Source organism: Boleophthalmus pectinirostris, unplaced genomic scaffold (genome assembly GCF_026225935.1).
Source record: "Boleophthalmus pectinirostris isolate CB_2022bp ecotype Guang Dong unplaced genomic scaffold, ASM2622593v1 HiC_scaffold_13, whole genome shotgun sequence".
NCBI classification, from domain to species: Eukaryota; Metazoa; Chordata; class Actinopteri; order Gobiiformes; family Gobiidae; genus Boleophthalmus; species Boleophthalmus pectinirostris.
In genome coordinates, this window is record NW_026571036.1 from 12,759,084 (window position 1) to 12,781,049 (window position 21,966).

Below are 21,966 nucleotides of genomic sequence, written 5' to 3' on the forward strand. Positions count from 1 at the left end.
TCAAGTAAATACTCTGATATCTATACACTTATTCTGAGTGAAGATTTGTGATTTCCCATTTCCATCACAGCAGACTCAAAGCATTGGACGTGGATGAATTCTCGGATTTGGTTACAGAAATCTTTGACAGCTTATTCAGTTCCAGAAAGCCTGCTAAATTATGATTCAGCACATTTGACCACAGTCTACACAGCCCGTTTCCCACAATGCATCTGTGTACACAAGTGTCACTTTGAATTTAAACATCTCATTCTTGTATAATGTTTAAGGATGTTATGTAAGACTTCTGTAAAGTCACTAAGCATGTCTAAGCTATTGCGTATTTTAGTAACACAACCCTTACAATGAAAACCAAATAGAGTACAAACTTATGTTAATTACAGTCACATTTTAAAACAAGTTGGGATTTAGAGAGTGGCAGTACACCGCAAAAATCTTACCAGAAGGCCCACATGTGTTTTGAATTAATGACAAAAACACCACTCCCTTTCTTATGGGGCAACAATAGCCCTTAGGAGCTGTAGTAGAGTACAGTAAGTACCACAAGACACTGTTTGACCAAAGCTTTTATTGAAGTTCAATGCAAACCAGTCGCATGTCATGACAACAGTTTTAAAGACGACGCTTTTCTCTATAGGCGATTACTCTTGAGTCCATTTTGAGCTGGAGTGATCAGAGCTGAAATAGCAACATGTACAAAATCTAAACCAGATGGTAGTGAACTTCACAGAAAAAGCATCCGATGTCATTTCATTATAGCCTACTCTGATCAGGCAACAAACATGAGTTAAAATGATAGGTCTACTTAATAGTGGTACACATGTAATTATGCAACAGTGTATACAATTTGAGCCACTGTTTTCTTTGACCACTTTTGGTACTGATCAGGAAAGCCCCAAAGGACTGCAGTTTTGGAGTGGTTGTAGATGACCTAAACGCTTCTCCATCAGTATATGGTTCCAGTCAAATTGAAATCCCTTAGCTTCCATTTTTCCAGATCTAAGTCTGTCAGATGTTTTTATGCCTGATCCATCTTTTGGCTGTGAAAAAAATGCAAAATCTTAAGGATTTAAAATGTGAAGTCTATTCACGATGATGTTTCTTACCAACTGATCTACAGTATTCAAAACAGTCATGCTTCTTCAATCACACACTCTCAGAGAGCCTGCTCTGAAACTTTTAAAGGTAATATAGTGCTGGGTTTACACTAACTGCAGGACGGATTTGGCACGTACTTTGAGTGGGTTACTTGCAGACCGTCTCACCAACTATGACAACTGTGGTGGTATTTAACCAAGGCACGTGGTCTCACACAATTATTCATGTGTAATGATCTGAAAATTGGACCGCTGCAGTGTTCAGAAAAAACTTTTTTTTGCAGATTTTTTCCTCATTTGGACCCACACTTGCACTCTGCCTGGTTCCATGTGGCAGGGTGCAGAGGCCACTGTGGAAGGGCGCAATGATTTTAATGAATTTCTAAGTCTTATGGGACTCACCCGAGTCTCAAATTGTGCCACACTTGCAGTCAGTGTACAACCAGCATAAATCTTTATCCACCCACCATGATAAGACCATACTTAGTGAGCTACATTTAGTGGGGGACAATGTAAACCTAATGTTGTTGGAAGCTTTGAGCAAAACTAAACTCACATTTCAACAATCACGACCTCAAGTACATTCAACTTTGACCAAATGCAAAATATACACATGTTTTGTTTTACTACTGATTCAAAATGTTAAAATGCAAGTAAAACAGGGCAGTACCATCAGTTGGATTAAAAGCTGAATGTCTGTCCAGTCAAAACGAACAGGGTAGTTTTGCATTAAGTGCATTCTGAAGTTTCTCACTCTAATTTAGCTTTTGAAAAAAAACAAAAAACTGAAGAAGTCTTTAAAGTTAAAATGTAGATGCTGTGTGTTTCATAAAGACGCATCCAAAATGACATTGACCATCACATATCACAAAAGATTCATTTTAACTTGTTCAAGTGTTTTATGGTTTTGTGAAATACTAGTATATGCTTTTGTCCCACTTCACTCCTCAGTGCCTCTTTGAGTCCACTCCTGGAGTCACTGTCTGGATATCTGTCTGATGAGGGCTGTAATAGGGCTGGCCTGGAGGTCCGGCAACCCCTGGTGCTCCGGGTGGTCCGGCTGGCCCTGGTTTACCCCTTGGTCCTGGTGGACCTGGTGGTCCTCGAGCACCTTCAATTCCAGGATCCCCCTTTGGTCCATCGAGTCCTGGCAATCCAACACTGCCAGGTTTACCAGCATCTCCTTTAAACCCCTTTTCACCTCTGGGACCAGTGGGACCCATTTCCCCCTTGGCTCCCTTAAGTCCAGTAGCACCTCTTGTACCGCCACTTCCTGGCTCTCCAGGAGGTCCTTTAGGTCCTGGGACGCCCCTCTCTCCCTGTGGTCCACGTCCTCCTGTAGGTCCTCGGTCACCTTTGCCCCCACTTAGTCCAACTGGACCTTTGGCACCAGGGTCCCCTTTGAAGCCTCTGGGTCCTGGAGGTCCTGGAGCACCTGAAGGCATCACAATAAGCCAATTACAGTTTCTCAGAGTTCTCACAGGTTTCTCGCAGGAATTAGGAAGATGCTTGTTTGTGAATTAAAACGAAATTATTAAATTGTGAGAAATTATGTCTGTGCTCTGCCACCCCACATGGCCATCCCAGTCCTTATTATCTTGATCTACATCATCAGAGTTATAATACTTACTACAACTGAAGCATAGCCAGAGTGGACTAAGCTGGAATGGGCAATACTGTCACAATGCCTTGAGGCTTCAATCTCTCTGTGTCCAAGGTCCTGCACTATTGTTAAATAAACTTCAGAACGATAGCCTCATGTCTCTTTTTCCAAATCTTTGACTAGTACTAGTTATTCTACAAGAAGTCAATGATAATACATCTGAACTACAACAAAGGCACTGACCTTTGACTATGGTGAAGTTCTTGATGAGTTGTGTGTGGTGGACATCCACAAGCTTCATCTCCTCCATCACCATGGACAGGTTTCGAACATCCACATCCAAACGCACGTTCAGCAGCATGTTCTGTTGTCTCAGGGAGTCCGCGAGATTCAGCAGCAACAGCACTGTGGTGTTTAGACTCTGGAAATCACAACACGATAACAAAGCATGTCAACCTTATGGAGCATTTGATAAATTTACCTTTCATAATGGCTTACTGATTTTAACACCTAATATGCATTTGTGAATTATACAGTTTTTACTTACCATATCTTTAAGTGGCTGTATCCAATGTTTTGTGTGTAATGTGTAGAACAACAATATATCTGTCACTTATCATGGTCAATAATTATAACGTTAGGAATGCATAAGTTAAGTGCAACTACAAACGGTCTAAAATGTTCTGTTTGGAATTTTTTCAGATGATAAAATAAATAAGTATTGAGAAAACAGCAATTATGTATCAATAATAAAGTTTATGGGAGGATATCTTGAGCTTCATGTGCCAAAACTGATTATTTACTGTGATAAAGTGAAAATGGAAAGACCACATTATGCAATAGCAATTTAGTGGGTTGAGATAAGGGACTACAGGAGGAAATTCAAACTTAGTAGGAAGTGTAATGTTGAGATACCTGTAGGTCTTCGGTCTGTCGTCCCAGGCGGCTCTGGCAGGTGGAGCTCTCGATGCTGATGTATTTGTACATGCTCTGCACATGGTTCACTGTGGCATTGATACTGGACGAGATGGTTTCGATCTCCATCTCTATAGAGTTCAGACGACCGTCCAAGGCAGAGAAGCGCTCCCCAGTACGGTTCTCATAGTACCTGACAACGAGGGTTGACGTGACTATAGGCCTACTAGTGACTGTCAGTTGTACAGAATGTTCTATGGTCTTCTGACTTACTTTGAGTGATAGTGAAGATCGTGCATGTTCTCCTCATGTTCATCCATGAATGAAGTCACATTGTCCAGTTGCATTTGGAGATTCATCACCTAAAATGAGAAATAAGAACACACAGTTTATGATTTCTGGAAGTGGTCTACAAGAGGTTCTATTGTTGTAAGATCTCATCAGGGTCATATCCCACAGGGCTTCTGATTTACGGTATAATCTGTAACTGGCCTGTTAAATCCTTTAGCTAGTCATCGCTCAGTCAATATCTGTTTTTCAGGTGAACGAATCATCATGAATCGACATTGTTGTTTCTACAGCTTTGTATGTATGACCACTGCCATTGCCATTTCTGAAGGACCCAAAATGTCACTACAACTGGGAGCTCCAAAGAACTGCTGAGCGGATCCAATTTCTTACTCTAGATTTAACTTCTGAGCACACCTCAACAGCCTTGGATGTGCGTATCTCTATCTACATATAGCTAATGAAACAGCAAGATAGCAATGGCTTTCTTTCAAGATTTCACAGGACTCTTGCTATATATGTGATGGAAAATCGAGCAACGTTTCATATAAGAGTCAACTTGACTTGAGCACAGAAGAAAAAGTGCACTTTAAAAGACAAGGGGAGCTCTATGGAAGGAAGATACGACAAAAGCAGAAAAAAAGCAAAACCGTTTAACCAGGCCAGACCTGTTGGGTGAGGTCGTAGAAGATCTCGGTGGCCATGGCAATGCGCTGCTGGTCGGCCTGGATACTGTTCTGGAGGAAGCGCATGTTCTGGGTGGTGGTGCTGGTGTTGGACTTGATGGCGCCCAGGACTTTGGTGTAGTTCTGCCAGTCTGTGGTCAGTTTCTGTAGGACCAATGTCTCCTCATCTGCCTTTCTTTGGAGGGCATCAATCCACATGGTACTGCAACACAGTAGAGTATATTTGGTTCAACCTTAGGTTTTAGATGATTTCACAATATTCTATAGCCTTATTATAGGGCTGTGCAGTTAGTCACATAGTCATCTTGAGATTTTCAGAGATGTCGAAATTCAATTCTCTGTCAGTAAAAGCATGTGGTTTGGAGCTAAATTCAGACTTTGGATGACGAAATCTGACTATTTTTGAAGTAAAATGGCAATGATTAAAAGTTTGTACTGTTTTCCTCTTGGTATTTGGTCTTGAAAGCAATTTTAACAGAAAAAAAAATCTAATAAAATATTGAAAAGCATGAATGATTTTAATTTGTTGCCCAGCCCTACTTTATAGTGTTTAACTGAGATTGTTAATCTGCAGATTTTGTATTTGGAGGATCCCATGTGGAATAATGGACTATGTCACCAGATGGTAATTGATCTCACATGACTGCGGCCGGCAAAGAGCCTTGCATGTGTGCTTCACCCAAACCACTTTGCCATTATAAAGCACAAAGGACTTTGTGACTAATAGGTTTCAACATCATTGTAAAAACTGAAATTGGACAATCTGACCTAAAACCCAAGTTAAAATATACAAATCAATAAATATATTTTTTACTGCTGTGTGCTCTGAAGTAAAAGTACCTTAGTGCCACAGTAGTGTTGACTTGTTGTGCTATAGCTTTCACATCATCCTGATCCTCTGCTAGGGTCTTCATCTTCTCCTCGGTTTCCTCGATTACGTCTCTCCAGCCCTGTACCTGGTTGGAGAACCTGTCTAAGGTCTGGTTCAGGATCTTGATGGCCCTCAGGTGGTTCTGAACATCTCGAGTGAGGCGGGCACTAGCGGCCTGCAGGTTAGCTTGGGCTTGGGAAGACTGGTCCAGGAGCTAGGATAGACAGGAGAAAACCATATGATATAGTCAGGTTTAGGGCTGTAAGATTAATCACAACTGAATTGAATGGGCAATTGGTTGGAGGTCCATCACCTGCTTGTTTCTATGGATATGCCATTGCTCTGCCTGGACAGGTTGGACATTAAACAACTCTGTCTTACATTTCTTCAATTACAGGTGGTTTTATAGCTCAAAAATACCTAGACAAATAGGCATTCTGACTGTGAGCGGGATTGCCTTACTTGGTCTGGTTTGGTCTCCATGAAGATAAAAATGTTCTGTGAAATTTTCTAGACAAAGCAATAACATCTCCATGGAGAAAAGCATTTGACGACCAGAAGGGTTACACAATGCACCTTTAACAAATAGTAAAGACTACAGTTGTTGAAGTACTGTACCATAATTTTATCCACAAATAACAATAAATCCTGTCTTATTCAACATAAAACCTGTTAACCACATAGTTTAGCTTTATATAAACATGTTCTGAAAAGTTATTCTTGTATTAGTTTGTCACTTCATATTTGAGTCTATTAATAATTTCATCTGGACACATTCAAACTGTGAACTTTAAACAGAAATTGTAAATCTAATCCCAACTGCAATGCTTGTTAGGAAATGGCAATTATATATTACTCAGCACTAATTAGGTTTAAATATTGTTCTGTTGAGCTATTTTTGACTCAAAGAGCTCACCATACCTGCTCTTGTCCCAGGATCATTCTCTGGATGTCTTCAAACTCTCTTTTCAAGCGGCTGATCTCCTCTGTGTACGTGGCCACATCTAAACATCCGGTGCAATTAGAGGCCACGCTCAAATCTACAAAACATAAATATACTCTGAATCAGTACATAATAACTTGATTGCAGTACTTTGTCTTTGCAAATGTTTGGAGTATCCCTAGCAACACAAATACAGTTTCTTTGTTTCTTCAGCGCTTGCATCACACATTTTGTACATTAAAATAAACAGTTTATTCTTGAGAACTTGCAAAACTTGCGAAAACAAACTGTAAATGTGGTGTGAGTTGTGGTAGTAGTTGAAGTACTTACCTTCTAGTCCTTGCTGCACCTTGTTGATCTTATTGTAGTAGTTGGTTTCTTCTACAGAAAGGTTCTCCACTTTTCTGAATACTGGAAGAACCAGAAAGAAAAGTTAAAACCACAGTATGGACCCTTACAGATAACTCATTTACTAAAATAAAAACAAGCATGTTTTTTTTTTTTTTGGTTGCTGTTGCGTCCTTACTCTGAGAGGGCTTGCATCTCCACAAATCTAACTCTTATTTGACATAGAGGAGTGACTCTTTCAAATTGTTTTCATGGGAATGTTGTTCCTTTGGCTATAATATTCAGAAGTATAGCCTAAAACTTAAGTATATCCATGGAGAATGATCCAAAAGTATGGTTTTAACTCCATGGGATCATGTAGGTGATGTCTCCTCCAGAAAGTTACATACTGTATCTTTGAGAACAGTGGACATGTTTATATTTTAAGATGAGAAAAAATATTAAATCTTAAAAATATCAAATTGAACCTTCTTTTACACACAGAGAGGATTTTGGATATCCTCATTTGTATCAGAGTAAAGTTAATCTCACTGAGAAATTGCCTAAAAATTCAAATTTCACCAATTATAGTTATAACGTTAATAAATCAGAGCTGGAAAATGAACTACAAGCTTGAGGAGATCCTTATGTCATTATGGGAGATAAATGGATTTTGAGAAAACAGACTTTGAAATGAAAATGTCTGAAATAAGTTAAGTTAACTAAATATTAAAACATATTTCGGTGTGGGCAATTTGTTATTTTCACAAGAAAGCCACTACAAAAATGGTTTTACCTGTAGTATCTCAACTTAAAGTCATCATAAAACAACTTAATCATTACAGAAAAAGGAAGCAATGAAAGACATATGCAATTTTCTTAGCTAAATGCAGCCAAAACACGTATACAAGAATGTACACAGCTGCTCTATATGCACTCTCTATATCTCCCTTGAGAACTGTAAGCAATCAACTATGGGGGGATATGAGTTGTTTGCATACCAGATGGACTGAGAATAAGAATGTATGTTTGAGCCCCTGGTCTTAAACTCTAGGGGCCAATCTGAGTCCAGTGCTGTGTTTGCATAGAGAAGTGTCCCACGTGCACTGTGTACATACCACCTGCTCCTATGTATCCAGTGCTACGGACAGAAGCTGACCCTTTACATTCTTTACTGTTCTGTAAAAACACTCGCCTTAACGGATGGGATTTTAATTGTTAGAAAAATATGGTTTTGTTATGCATATTTGAGGTAACTTTGTATTGCTGTGTTTTCGTTACAAATTCGATTTTTAGATAGAAATATTTTAGAAGTTGTTTTTGTAATAGTAGTAGAAGTAGTGGAATGCAATGGCCAAACGTAAGAGGTAGAAACTGAGAACCACAAGCAAAACATTATTACTGATAAAGTAAGTTCAAGTAGCAAAATAGTAGTAGTAGTTTGTTTGATTTAAAAGGATGGTATAAAAATAAGTTACTCATTTCCATACTTATTTTATATTATGCTTGTTCTGGATTCAATATTTAAGCAAAACTATTATTAAACATTTATTATTATTGCAGATATTGTTGACAACTAAGTGCCATTTTTTAATTTTGGCCCTCTGTGAATTTGAGTTTGACCTCCCTGTTATAGACCATCTAGCAAAAAGCCAATTTGCAAACCCATATACTTGATTTTTTTCCCTCATATTGACAAATTTTATTGATCGATTTTATTTTGAAAAACAAAGAAAAATGCCGTTTGGTTTTTATTTCCTGAACGTGACACTTTGAATCATAGTATTTTGCATGAAAAAAATCAAATTTCTTTCTTCAAAGTCTGAAATCTGCTCTAAACCACATGTTTTTACTAACATATTCTTAAATTATAATTACAATACAGCTGATCAGAATTGGCTGAATCTTCATTAAAATTTCATTAACTGCACAGATACTGCATTTATTTAATTAATACTTAAAAATGAAAGGCCAGTTATTATGCAGGTTAAAAATGTATATATTATTTATATGTTTATATGTTATATTAGGCCATTTATTATGCAGTTTAAAATGTTATAATGTTGTTTTCTCATCAAAAACACGCATGGATTTGCGTTTTGTTTCATTTACACGTTTTAAACACACAAACTTTGCAAATTTAGGCTGAGCACTCCTTTTTTGTCATGTCATATGGTAATACAGGAAGTGCTCCACTGTGTTTTTAAACTCCATACACCCCCAGTAGATGAGATTTGGATGATTTCAGTCTTTTGGAATTGATCAACTCTACTGAACCAAAGGTAAATTGTCACTGTTAACTTGAAAACTACAGCTACATAATCAGAAGGTGGAACATGCATGGAGCATTTTGAGATTTGAAGATGTAGTCAGACTAGTACTGCAGGATTACTCAAACATGTGTGAATGAAACAAAACACAACTCATTTGTAACAACATTTTAACATGACTAAAAGCTCACAGGAGTCAATTTTGTGTAATATAGAAGGTTTAAGTACTAATGAAGTATGAATATAAACTACTGGTTTTTGAAGTAGTATTACATAAACAGTGTTAGTTAAGTTCTGAATACTTGTTTATGGATACTGCGCTCAGAGGGAGAATCAGAGGTCACGTTGTGTTTCTCTTGTGATCTGGACAGTTTAGATGCAGGGCCAACGACAACATGTTTTTGTGGATCCAGCGTTTGAGAGAGACTTGAGTTGAACAGCTGTTCGAAAGGCAATAATATCAACATGAGCTAACGGTCTTTTGCTCCATAAAGACAACGGCCAGACTTTAACTCTTTGATAACATGATGAACAAAACAGATATTTGATAAACTATGGGCTGTAAGTAAAGTATTACATACAGCCCATAGTATTAGTCCCCATGTTTACTGATCGAGCAACGCTTCAGAAAAAACGACCATCCCCAAAGTGTACAAAGAGTAGAACTATAACAATAGGAAGATGAGCTACAATGGTTGTATTAGTTGTTGCAGTAGCCTAATTGTAGTGGTAGTTGTAATAGTAGTTGTAGTAGCTTAATTGTAGTTGTAGTAACCTATTTGTAGTAATTGTAGTAGTTTAGATGTGGTAGTTGTAATAGCTTAGTTGCAGTAGTATTTGTAGTAGCTTATTTGTAGTTGCAGTAGTAGTTGTAGTAGTAGCTGTAGTACCTTAGTTGTAGTAGTATTTGTAGTAGTCTAGTTGTAGTTGCCTCATTGTAGTAGTAGTTGTAGTAGCTTGGTTGTGGTAGTTGTAGTGGCTTAGTTTTAGTAGTATTTGTAGTAGCGTAGTTGTAGTAGTAGTTGTAGTAGCTTAATAGTAGTAGATGTAGTAGTATTTGTAGTAGCTAAGTTGTTGTAGTAGCTTAATAGTAGTAGTTGTAGTAGTAGTTGTAGTAGCTTAGTTGCAGTAGTAGTTGTAGTGGTAGTTGTAGTAGCTTAGTTGTAGTAGTAGTAGTTGTAGTGGTAGTTGTAGTAGCTTAGTTGTGGTAGTAGTTGTAGTGGTAGTTGTAGTAGCTTAGTTGTAGTAGTAGTAGTTGTAGTGGTAGTTGTAGTAGCTTAGTTGTGGTAGTAGTTGTAGTAGTAGTTGTAGTAGCTTAATAGTAGTAGATGTAGTAGTATTTGTAGTAGCTAAGTTGTTGTAGTAGCTTAATAGTAGTAGTATTTGTAGTAGCTAAGTTGTTGTAGTAGCTTAATAGTAGTAGTTGTAGTAGCTTAGTTGCAGTAGTAGTTGTAGTGGTAGTTGTAGTAGCTTAGTTGTAGTAGTAGTAGTTGTAGTAGTAGTTGTAGTAGCTTAGTTGTGGTAGCTGTAGTAGTCTGGTTGTAGTAGCAGTTGTAGTAACCTCATTGTAGTTGTAGTAATAGTTGTAGTAGCTTAGTTGTGGTAGTTGTAGTAGTAGTTGTAGTAGTTGTAGTAGCTTAGTTGAGGTAGTTGTAGTAGTTGTAGTGATTGTAGTAGCTTAGTTGTGGTAGTTGTAGTAGTAGTTGCAATAGCCTAGTTGTAGTAGTAGTTGTAGTATTCTAGTTGTAGTAGAAATCGTTGTAGTAGTTGTAAGCCTAGTTCTAGAATAGTTTTAGTGGTATTAGTTGTATTAGTAATTATAATAGTAGTAGTATAAGTAACACAGTAATGACCTGTTTTATATTTTAGTAAAATTTACTTGAATATAGTTGAAATTAAATCATTTCTACAAACAGTAACTTCATATTTTCACTGTTCGCCACCAGTGACTGACTTTTAAGAACTAAAGCAAACTATGTCTACTCCTCCAGGCTCTTTTCAGTAGTAAACTCAAACAAGGAAATGTGTGACAATAAATTAATCCCTGGGCTACGGTAAAACAGTATATTTACGGCGTCAGGGCCAGTAAAACGTGCTGCTGATGGGAGAACCAGCTGTGGGGTGGAGCTGTCAGCTAATCAACACGATCCCATTCAAAAACTCTCCTCAAGACTTATGGAGATGGAAGAATTTTAACGGCAAGCTTAAACCAATTCAATTACAGAATGAAGTAGAGGTGGTGTTGTCCCTGCAGAACTCAAGGCAACATGGGAAATTAAACTAAGAGGAGTTTTAATATACTTAAAATGTAATGTTGTTGACTTTAGTTTAGAGGAATATGACATCACTGAACAGCTCAAATTATGATCTTAACAAAACAAATATATGGAAAAGGTCACAGAAAACACTTAAAGGTTCATCAAATTATCTGGGAGATAGTTATACTTCAACTGTAATGTTCCACAATCTGGCATTAAACTCATGATATAATATAATAACAACTTATCTATAACAATACATTCATTTGGCACTGACCAATAGAATTCATCAAAACATTTTACACTTTTTTACACATTCCACGGCCGTTTTTTGGTCCCAGTCTTCCCCTGGAGATGCCACAAAAAAGTGAATTGATAAATGTAAGATATAAATGTTCAGTGGCATAGAACAATTCAGTTTTCATGAAGACAAGCGGTCTCACTAGAAAAGCAGTGCACCTTTATTCAGAATTTAAACTCAAGAACTTCATGTCTTTATGTAATACCTGGAATTGTTACCTTGATAAAATGGACTGAAAAATAAACAAATGTATTTTTATGACTTGCATTTGAGATTTTGGAGTGTAGAAGACTGAATGTTGTTTTTACCGAGTGAAGCCAACACTGCTACGGTGATGATGAGAAAGGCCACAAATCCATACAGGACTTTGATGGCCAGCTGGAGAGCATTGGTCTGTTGGCAGCGCACACAGCCACTCCTGCTCCGACCTGACAAAAACACACACATGACAAAAGCTGTTTCTGTGTCTGTATGAGAACTGAGAGGCTTTTGAGCTATGGTTGCATGCATTTTGATTAGGGAGACTAGATTTTCAAAATCAAAAACTGGGTTGGTAATAATAAAATTGTGAAACGAGTGGTAATTAAGGTAAAGTGTGATGCACTCGTCCCATTCATGACTAACATGTGAGTCAGTATAGTCACATTTTCTTTGTGTTTTTGTCATTTTTATGCAGCTTTTCTGTATTTTACACTGTTTCTTTATGATCTGTCATCCTTGGGTGCTCACCACACCCTATTTAAGATCTACACCTGAGCTCTCATTCTGTTTGCTTGATGAAGACCATGTGCCGAAACGTTGTACGGTTTGTCCGAATAAATTTCACAATTTGCAAGTAAGACAGTGTGCAGGATTTTTCTCTATGTTCTTGGGCTGCCCCCTCTCCTCCAATGCACCTGTCTCAAGTAATTAATGTGCAGAGTTCTCATTCTTCTGTATTTTACCTCAACAAATGACAATGTTTGTCTCTTTTTACCCCTGGCAGGATCATATTGGTCAAAAATAGAGACACCTGGGACATTCCTTGTATAAAACTGGGACAAATCACTGGTTTTGTATAAATCTGCTGGGACAGGGGACACAGGACTCAAAACTGGGACTGTCCCAGGTACAGTAAATAGGCACTTCTGGTCACCCTAATATTTATACTTTGCAGTGATGCTGGGGGTGTTCTGCTTCTATGTCTTTGATGGAATAATCAGCAGATTACATATTTCAAGAGCCTGTGATCGATATGAGTTTTCTTGGTCCCATTTGGGTTTGATTTTCAACAAAAAAGAGAGTGTGACTAAATGAAAAACTTGTGTAATGTGTAATCTTATTTAGAGTAACTTATTTAACCGCACAAATCATCTCACCTGTTGTAGTTCCAGCTAAGTCAGTGCTTTCTATTCAGATTGTCTACAGTTAACATCGCACCCCCAGGGAATGTTGATGACAGTTGCAAACTGTCAATACAATCTCTCCTGCTGTCCTCAAAACAGAAAATCAATAATAGGAGCCTTTGAGACTAATCAGTGGTCTACTCTTGGAATTTGTTCCCTAAAAACAGCAGGATTAAGTTAGATCCAGTGCATGCGCCATTGAGATTGGCTGCATGGAGAGCCAGTTTTAAAGTGCTGGAGTCTGGACTGTTGGAAGACTTCTTGGTTTAAAGTTGTTTTTTCTGCTCACTCAATCAGTTAAGTTTGTGTTAACTGTGAAGCATGCTGATGGAGAGTTGCCCATGTTGAGAATGCTGTGAAAAGTTAGAGGTAAAATATTTGAAAGCAGTTTAATATTGCAGAAGTTTAAAGTAAGACAAGGTACGACATATACACTATTAGAACACCACACTTTTTCCATTTTTTTACTGTTTACTGTTGACCAAAATATATTCTAAACTTTTGATTCATGAAAATGTCCACCTTTCACAGATATAAAAGCTGAACACACTCGTGGCTCGTTCTTTTTTCAGTAAAAATCAAATAATCTTCAGAAAGTTCTTCCCAAGTCTGTTGCAGAAGTTCTCATAAATGTGTGGCACTTGTAGGTTTCTTGGCTTTCACTCTTCTGTCCAGTTCATCCCAAATCCAGCTCGATGGGGTTTAAGTCTGGAGACTGTGCTGGACACTCCATGTTTTCAAGCTTTACCATCTTTTTCTCTTTTCCTGAGGTAGTTTTGGCAGAGCTTGGACTTGGCTGTTCATTACTAGCCAGGCTGGTGCTACCTAATGCCTCCGCTCAATTTAATTTCTCTCCAGTGACTAGATCAGGAATCAGAATACACTAGATAGTTTTTGCAAAAAACCTGGAAGTGTGAGTCCAAGCACCAGCCAATCAGCGAAGAGCCATATATTCTGTATTGGCAACTGAGATCGAGAATTTAAAGCCGGAACGAAGAGAATGTTTGGTGAATTTTATCAAGGGTAAAGATGTTATTGCCCTTCTTCCTACGGAATTTGGGAAAAGCTTAATATACCAGTTAGCACCTTTAGCAGCGCATTACGTACGTCACGACCAAATAGTAGAGATTGGTTAAATGAAAAAATTTACCTGCCTATCGTTGAGCGAACGAATTCTAACACTGCGAGGTCAGACGGTTTCCACGACGTGAAATCGGCTGATGAATCTGGCTAGTTCAGCACTTACCTTTGTACCGTTTCGATTTACCATTTTGAGTTTTTTATTGGACTTGCACGACTTGGACTTGCACAATAAATAACTGAAAAAGTGAGGGCGTTCTAAAACTTTTGACCGGTAGTGTATACAGTATGTATGTATATAAGACATACATACTGAATAAAACTGTAAATAAGAGACACCATCATACCGTTTGAGGAGCAAAATCATTGAAGTCGATGGTGAAAATTTCTGTTTGTTTTAATTAGTCTAACACAATATGGATTGAAGACTTGAAACTGGACAAAGCTGCATTAATACATCTACAGGTACGCATCCCACACCTTGAAACCCGCTCATTTAAATTATTCATTCTTACCTCTAAACGAAGGTATTTCCTCCTCTTCTCCTGTGAAATCTTCATCTGAAACAGCCAAATTAACATCCATCACCACAAACACATTACACTATTACCTAATACTGCTGCCACTGCTCATTTATACAGATGTAATACCCTGCATGTAACTCAAGACAAACTGGCACATGTTAGGGGACTATTATGCGGCTAATTACCTTTGAAAAGCTGGTTCTCGTATCCTCCATAGTTCTCTGGCAAAGAAAAAGACACAAAACAGACCCGCTTTAGTAACACAGCCATTTGTAGTACCTCATTTTTCATGTCATGTGTGAACTCCTGCGCACTCACAAAGTCCCACAGTGGCCCTTGGAGCTAGTGAAGGAGTTATGGACTGTGCATGGTTTAGAGCGAAAAGTAGTCCTAGTACATTGTCACCACTCTGTTTAGCTGGAGCAGAGCTTAACCAGAGGCAAATGTTTGAGACAAAAAAACTGGCTTATTGTTTATGGTTTAAATCTGGGATGAGTTTGCACAACAGCGTGTGATTGACCATTAAAATGTTACAGGCGCCAAATGTTGAGAAGGTTTTGGAGGAAGGAGGAACTTGAGGAAAAGGGAATATAAGAGCCATTGGGGAGCTATAGTGTACGAGTGTAAAGACCTAAAGGTGCACTATATATGGGTCTTTAGTGGGTCCATCTCTTTCCACTTGAGAAAAACCCTAAAACTCTTTAATTCTACTCATTGTGAAACTTCTATGAACATCAGGAACTGGGAATCAAACCATAAAGCATGACAAACATCTTAACTTGGGGCGCTCCAGTTAGTGCTGGGACTTTTGGCTCATTTATGAGTCTGAATCTTTTGGATCATTTCAAAGAGCTGTTATAAACACTGCTCTTTTAGATAGATACTTTATTATCCCAAAGAAAATTTCAGGAAGCATACAATACATAACACAATACATAATATAACACATAACATCAACTTATCTAAATTTATCAAATTATAGTGAAGCGTTGAATGCATCATTTCCTGTCCAGTAATGGTGCTGTGCAGGGGGTGCTGGGGGTTATCCAGGATGAACATGAGCCCTATGCAGCTCCGTACTCTGCCCAGAGCCCTGAGATCAGCTGACCAGCTCCTGTTGGTCATGCCCAAAACTAGGCTCTGGACTAGATAGTCCCCCCCCCATCCTGTATGCCATGCGGACAGTCCCCCTTCCGTCCCGTACACCGCAGAGACCGTCCCCCCTTCCCCTATGCCATGTGGACAGTCCCTCCTCCCATACGTCACGTGGGGGCTGCTCCACTAAAACAGAACTAAACCAGGACTAAACCAGGTCTAAAAACAGGTCTAAAACCAAGACTAAAACAGGACTAAAACAGGACTAAAACATAATTTAGCTAGGACTTAACCATGCCGCCGGACCGTCCACCACGCCTCCTCCCATACACAGCCCAATTCCTTTCGCTTCTCCGTGTTTTATAGAGCTTAAAGAAGCAAAGGTTCCCATCCTGCGGGACTTGCAGGTGGGAGCGGGACTGAAAATTCTGTCCCGTGCAGACCTTTAATGTGAACCACTTTGGTCAGTTGAAGTTGTTTTAAATGTGCTATATAAATAAACATAAATTGAATAAGGCCCTCTTCTCATATAGATAATCTGTCAAAAACTGCATTTACATTTATATGATAGAAGCCAATGTGAGAAAACCTTTTATCTACAAACTAATCCGAAATGGCCAAGACACAGAAAAGAGTCAGACTGTGAGTTTGTGCTTATCCCTGTAAAGTTACAAATGATTTAAATAAAACTTTTCATTACAATAATAATAATTTAAAAACATAATTTTATTTATTTATTTTTATTTTTTTGCACAAAGCTCTCATTTGTGCTGCCTGCTCTGTTTCTGTTCTGATTCTTGTTGTTCAGCGTTAATCACTGTACAAATGCATGCAAACTAGAAAGAAAAGGATTTAGTTCTTTTAAAAAATGAGATCTGACTCCAACAGTTCACATTAAGGAACCATTTTAAAAAGCCGACTTGTTCACAAAGCTCCATTCACAGAGGTTAATTTGCATCACATGTCTCTCAAACGCAAAAGACATCACTACAGAATTCTCATATCATTCAATCACATTTAGTATAATTATTGTTTTCTGCGTTATTGTTTTTTTCTTTTTCTTTAATCCACCGTGTTTGTTTTGACACAAATGTTTCTCTGATTACACCCATCTGAAACCAGACCCACACATGTTTTTGTAAATTTCTGTAAATTTACAAAGTGTGGCCAGGCAAACTTCAAAGTGCATGTGATTCAAGTTTTTTCTCATTGCTATTACTTTATTTGATAATATAATGGGCCTATCGTTACTGAATATTTATCATGGTTTTATAAAAGGCAGTTTGGGTTCAAATAAAAGCAGAAAATGACAAGAAATAGTGATGACTTCTTAAAGGAATCCCTCTTTATCTTATTCATGCACAAAATTCCAGCCAAAATGAATTACAATCAACACGCAGCACAAACAAGTGATACTTTGCAGCTGTTATCAACATTCCTTGGGGGTGTGAAGCTAACAGAAAGCACTAGTGTGTCTAAAGCTCTGTTACTCAAGTTGGACTTTAATCTGAACTTTGTGGAAAATCTTTGTGGAAAATCATCCAGGTAGAATCCATGGCGAAAGGAGAAATTCATTTTGTCAGCTGGACAAGTTTATTTGGTCGAAGTGTTTTGTCGAGTTGACTTGAATTTCTCCTTTTGCCATTTAATCTGAGTTTTGTTTTAACACAATCTGACCAGAAAGAGCTGACTTGGTTGGAAATACAAGTGAGCTGATTGCTGCGCTTAGATAAGTCTAAGTTAGTCACTGTCAGCTTTTTTGTTGAAACTCAATCAATAAACTTTTTAGACAATCTTAAAACATTTTGACAATGTTTACTAATGTGTGTGTTGTTTCACCATGGTAACTGCTGAACATTCCACCAATAAACATACACATACAACAACCCCAGCCCAATGTCACTGCAAAGTATCAAAATCTTCCTTCAAATAATAAAAGTTATGGAATACTATACCATATGCCCATGTCCAACCAGGAAATCAAAAGAGTAATCTAACCTCATGTTGTATGAACTCTGAACAGAACAGAATAGGCCTGTGCTTGGTTGTATAAAGTCATGTTGTCCATAATTGTGTTTGACATACAGATTTCCATTGTTTATATATAGCAATAGGCTCAAGGTAAAATGTGGGGCAAATCTTTTGCTTAAATTTCATGTTAGGTCAGCATTTTCATATTTCCTTTTTATTTAAAGGGCCCTCAGTATTTTCTGATCTGTTATAATGTTGTTTCCTCATCACAAACAGACCTGGAGTTGTGTTTTGTTTCATTCACACATGTTCAACACACGCAACCTGCATCTTTAGGTTGTGTTCTTCTTCTTCACACTGAAAACATTGTGTTCCACCTTGTGATCTCATGTGTTAATACAGGAAGTGTTTTTAAACTCCATACACCTTCACTAGAGTCATTTGGATGATTTTAGCCCTGGAATGGTCAATCTCTGCTGAACAAACCACTCCTGTCATGGTGTTAATTTCCATTGAATTATTTTATTATTCTTGACCCAGTTTTATGTTGTATTTCTCTAGTCATGTGTGTGTTGGTTATTACTTTCTGTTGTATTGATTGTTTGCCCTGCTTTAATGTGTCTCACCTGCGTCTCATTCATCTGTGTGCATATACTGTATACCCTGTATTCTCCTTTGCCCTTTGTCAGGGTTAGGGTTGTTTGGTTCATTTGTCATTATCAAGTGTCTTGTCTGTTTAGATTTTTTGTGTTTGGTTGCTCTTTGTTATATTAAACTTTTTTGCAAATACAGTTCTGCATTTTTTGGGTCCTTCCCATGGATCTGTTAAAATAACTGGATAGGGTATTGCTAGTTTGCAGCTGCCTCCAGTTGACGTAGTGGCCACTCACTGGAACTTCAGTGGGAAAAATCCTATGGGTTGAGATAGGATTTTTCTCATAGAGCGCAATGTAATCACAAACTGCTGTTGTTTGGCTGACAGGGCACCCACAACTTTCAAAAATGTCAGATTTTGTGGCGATTTTTATCTATTTTTAGATCATAAACTTTTTCTCAGCTCAAAATCCTTCAGTTGTCTTAAAAAAACGCTTTATAATTGTTAGCTCTGACTCCGCTCCGCTCTAGCTCCTCTCGCTCTGATTGGTCAAAGTGATCACATGATACACTAGACCGCGCTTCATGCATTCACTCGCGTGCATTGGCACGTGCCAGTCAGCCCAGAGCCACCGGAAGCTTTTGGGATATAGACAGACTAATCATAAAGAGTTAGTCAAACATGTCCAGGTATGTTTTTGAGGAGGTAACATAACATGACTAAAACTTCATATGAGTCATTTTTGCTTAATATAAGATCTTTAATCTAATCCAAATTTTGAAATGTTTGGACAGCTTGTCATCAGAGCAGCAAAGTGGCAAAGAATAGCTGCCAAGTCTCTTTAAATTACCCCCAAGGCAAGTGCGACTACAGAGGTTGCACCTGACCACCAGAATACATTTGTAGAGGGAATAAATGATGACTAAAATACTATTGTTTTAGGATCATAGGGCCCCTAAGGCAACTATTACAGTTTTGACCCCTGGGTGACTGTACTCAGCAGATTGATGTAAATTGTCCATAATTCTTGGTTTGCGGAGATATTTCTGGCGTTGAACCATGAGAAATCGCAAAAAATCCATGACAAATCCAATACAAAAGATGGAATATTATCATTACTTTTCATTCACCGCTGACTGGGGCTGAATACTTGACAAAGGAATCTGATCCTCCAGTAAGGACAGGGGTTAGGCTGTCAGTTTGAATATAACAAAAACCGGACAGATGTGCTGGCTGCATGTGGAGCTCTGACATGGCCAAAACTACAAAATGAGAAGTATCGAAAATATGAGGTGCAGATGCCAGAAAACATCACTTGCGGACAGAAAAGTGGATTGGATGATTGGAGGGGTTGTAGAAGCAGTTTACAGTTGGACAGGACTTTTAGTTTTGCCTTCAGGAAAACCGAACAAAGGGTGAGGCATGTTGATGTACCTTGCACTTTGCACAGTTAAGGAAGATGGTTTATTTTACTTCTGTGGGGTATTAACTGCTAAAACATAACACATTTAGATCACCGTGTTACCTTTTTTTGGTTTTAAAGTGCAAAATTCACCCAAAACAATGTATTATCATGTTTTATAACTCCGTGCAAAGTCACTTCCCCTTCTGAGCACTATCACAATCAGCCTGAATCGCATATTATCGCACATCGCATTAGGTTTGTCAAGTTTTTGTATACAGTTTTATATCATGTTTGTATATACAGCATATATGGAGCATTGGACAGAATCTTAAGCCCAGGGAGAGATCACTAAATAATGCAAACATGAATGGATGGCATCTTAAACGTCTTCATGGTGATCTGATGTTTATGTTAAGAGCGGGATTCGAAGCGCCAACCTTCAGATCAGTGGACAAACACTCTACTAAATGAGATACTGTCACTCGCAATTGAAAAAAGATGTAAGTGTATGTTAGACCATGTACTGAGAATTTTGAAAGGCATATCTCAAAATGTGTGCTACATACATTCAGAGCTGTCCCAGGTTATAATAAGATACACGACTTCTTGATAGTGCTGTAAGTCTTTAGTTGTTTAGCCAGCTAATTGTGTAATGGTGTAATACTGGACTAAAATTTGTATTAGCAGACTAATTACGAGAAGGATTTTATGGGCCTCAACAGAGAGACGATATGTAGCGAGATAGAAATATCAAAATATCAGATGTTTTACTTTGGATCATGTATATAGTTGGATCACAGATGTTAGGTCAGTGAAGGAGTCACAACACGACTCTCCCGCTTATTTTCTGTACCGCTGTGGTGTGTTTAACCTGGACCTGATAAATGAAAATCTCTCATGTTGTTTGATATTGTTCTCAACTTCCCACACCTCTTGCAGCCTCCAGTGTCCAAATGTGCTTTCTGCTGCTTGATTACGTTTTAAATTTTCAGTGGTACAGAAGTAATGGTGCGATCGGCTGATATGATATAAACAGGACGGCGGCTCCACAGAAGACGTGCAGTAGAGCCATGGGTAGAGTGAAGTGACAGTGGTACAGGAGTAATAATAGTAGCAGATACTGGCACAGAAACCTAGAGTCTCTCACGGCTGTCAGTGTGAAAATTTTAATATACTCCGGTGCGACTTAAATAAGTCGCCACACATTATTTGTGTCCATCCAATAATACAGTTTAGACTGTGTCCATCAATACAGCAATAATAAAGTCTAAGCTACTGCGCCTTGTGTTCGACATCTGAGGTGCAAATTATGAAATGCAAGGTGAACTGGGCCGACAAGCACCTCCGAAATTTTCTAACTATGCGTCATTGCTCATTTCCTGTACTCCTCTTTCCTTTCTTTCAGTATACATTGTAATAATGTGTTTAATGCAGCTTTGTGCACATTTGTTTACGTTTTACAGAAACGAAACTTAAAACTACATGGCTAATTTTCATTTGCAGTTATTACCATAGTTACGATGGCACTGTCACCTCCATCAATCTTACTGTAAATCAGACGTGTCAAACTCAGACCCAGGGGCCAAATTTAGCCCATGATTATTTAATTATATTTGGCCTGCGAGATCATATCAAATATGTATTAGAGCTGCCCGCCAGCTACAGATAAACTATAGAGACATTATTTATTTAAAATGTTGTTATTATTTTATATTTTGCTTGTTCTAGATTCAATGTTTAAGCAAAACTATTATTAAACATTTATTTTAATAAGAAAAGGTTTAACATTACATATCTCGAAAGAAGAGAAAACATGCAGATGTTGTTGACATTTTTCAATAAATATTTAGTTTGGCCCACCACTTAGTCCCAGTTTTTAATTTTGGTCCTCTGTGAATTTGAGTTTGACACCCCTGGTCTAAAACAACAAATAAACGCGCACCATAGATTTTTTTGATTAGGCTGTTTTCCCAGTTTCCCGTCATAACCTTTCCCGGGAATTTAGAAATAGTTTTAATCAGATTGCCCAGGAATCCCAGGTCCTGGGACCTATTCCCTCCATCTGTCTGTCTCTCTCTGTGTCTCTCACACTCTATCCCGCCACTCTCTTTCTCCCTGTCTCTCTTTTTATATTTCTCTCTTTCTCTCTCTCACTCCCTTTCTCTCTCTCTAATTCTGTGTCTCTCTTTATTTCTCTCTCTCTCCTCCCTCCCTCTGTCTCTCTCTCTTTCTCCCTTTCATTTTCTCTCTCACACTTTCTCTTTCTCTCTCCTTTCCTACCTCCCTCTCCCCCCTCTCTTCCTTCCTCCCTCTGTCTGAGTTTCTCTCTTTCTCCCTCTCACTTTCTCTCTC

The 21,966-nt window shown here is 38.2% G+C and overlaps 1 protein-coding gene across 1 annotated transcript; it reads right to left on the reverse strand.

Moving 5' to 3' along the window:
- Positions 1 to 626: 626 nt before the first annotated feature.
- scara3 (scavenger receptor class A, member 3) lies at positions 627 to 14,846 on the reverse strand. The gene is made up of 11 exons (XM_020920955.2): positions 14,734 to 14,846; positions 14,540 to 14,584; positions 11,868 to 11,987; positions 6,734 to 6,814; positions 6,382 to 6,500; positions 5,430 to 5,674; positions 4,572 to 4,791; positions 3,889 to 3,977; positions 3,616 to 3,808; positions 2,944 to 3,121; positions 627 to 2,532 (listed from the first exon to the last, which is right to left on the reverse strand). Exons 1-11 carry the CDS (start codon positions 14,837 to 14,839, stop codon positions 2,045 to 2,047), a joined length of 1,884 nt encoding a protein of 627 aa, XP_020776614.2. The 5' UTR covers positions 14,840 to 14,846; the 3' UTR covers positions 627 to 2,044.
- Between the last annotated feature and the right edge of the window lie 7,120 nt (positions 14,847 to 21,966).

Bases quoted from the DNA above. Each gene is read 5' to 3' on its own strand.
- scara3 (XM_020920955.2), bottom strand. From the start codon at position 14,839: ATGAAAAATGAGGTACTACAAATGGCTGTGTTACTAAAGCGGGTCTGT. The intron at 3,978-4,571 runs GTCTGGCCTGGT...TTCTCATTTTAG, and splicing joins TCTACGACCTCACCCAACAG to GTGATGAATCTCCAAATGCA. The intron at 3,809-3,888 runs GTAAGTCAGAAG...CCTCGTTGTCAG, and splicing joins GATCTTCACTATCACTCAAA to GTACTATGAGAACCGTACTG.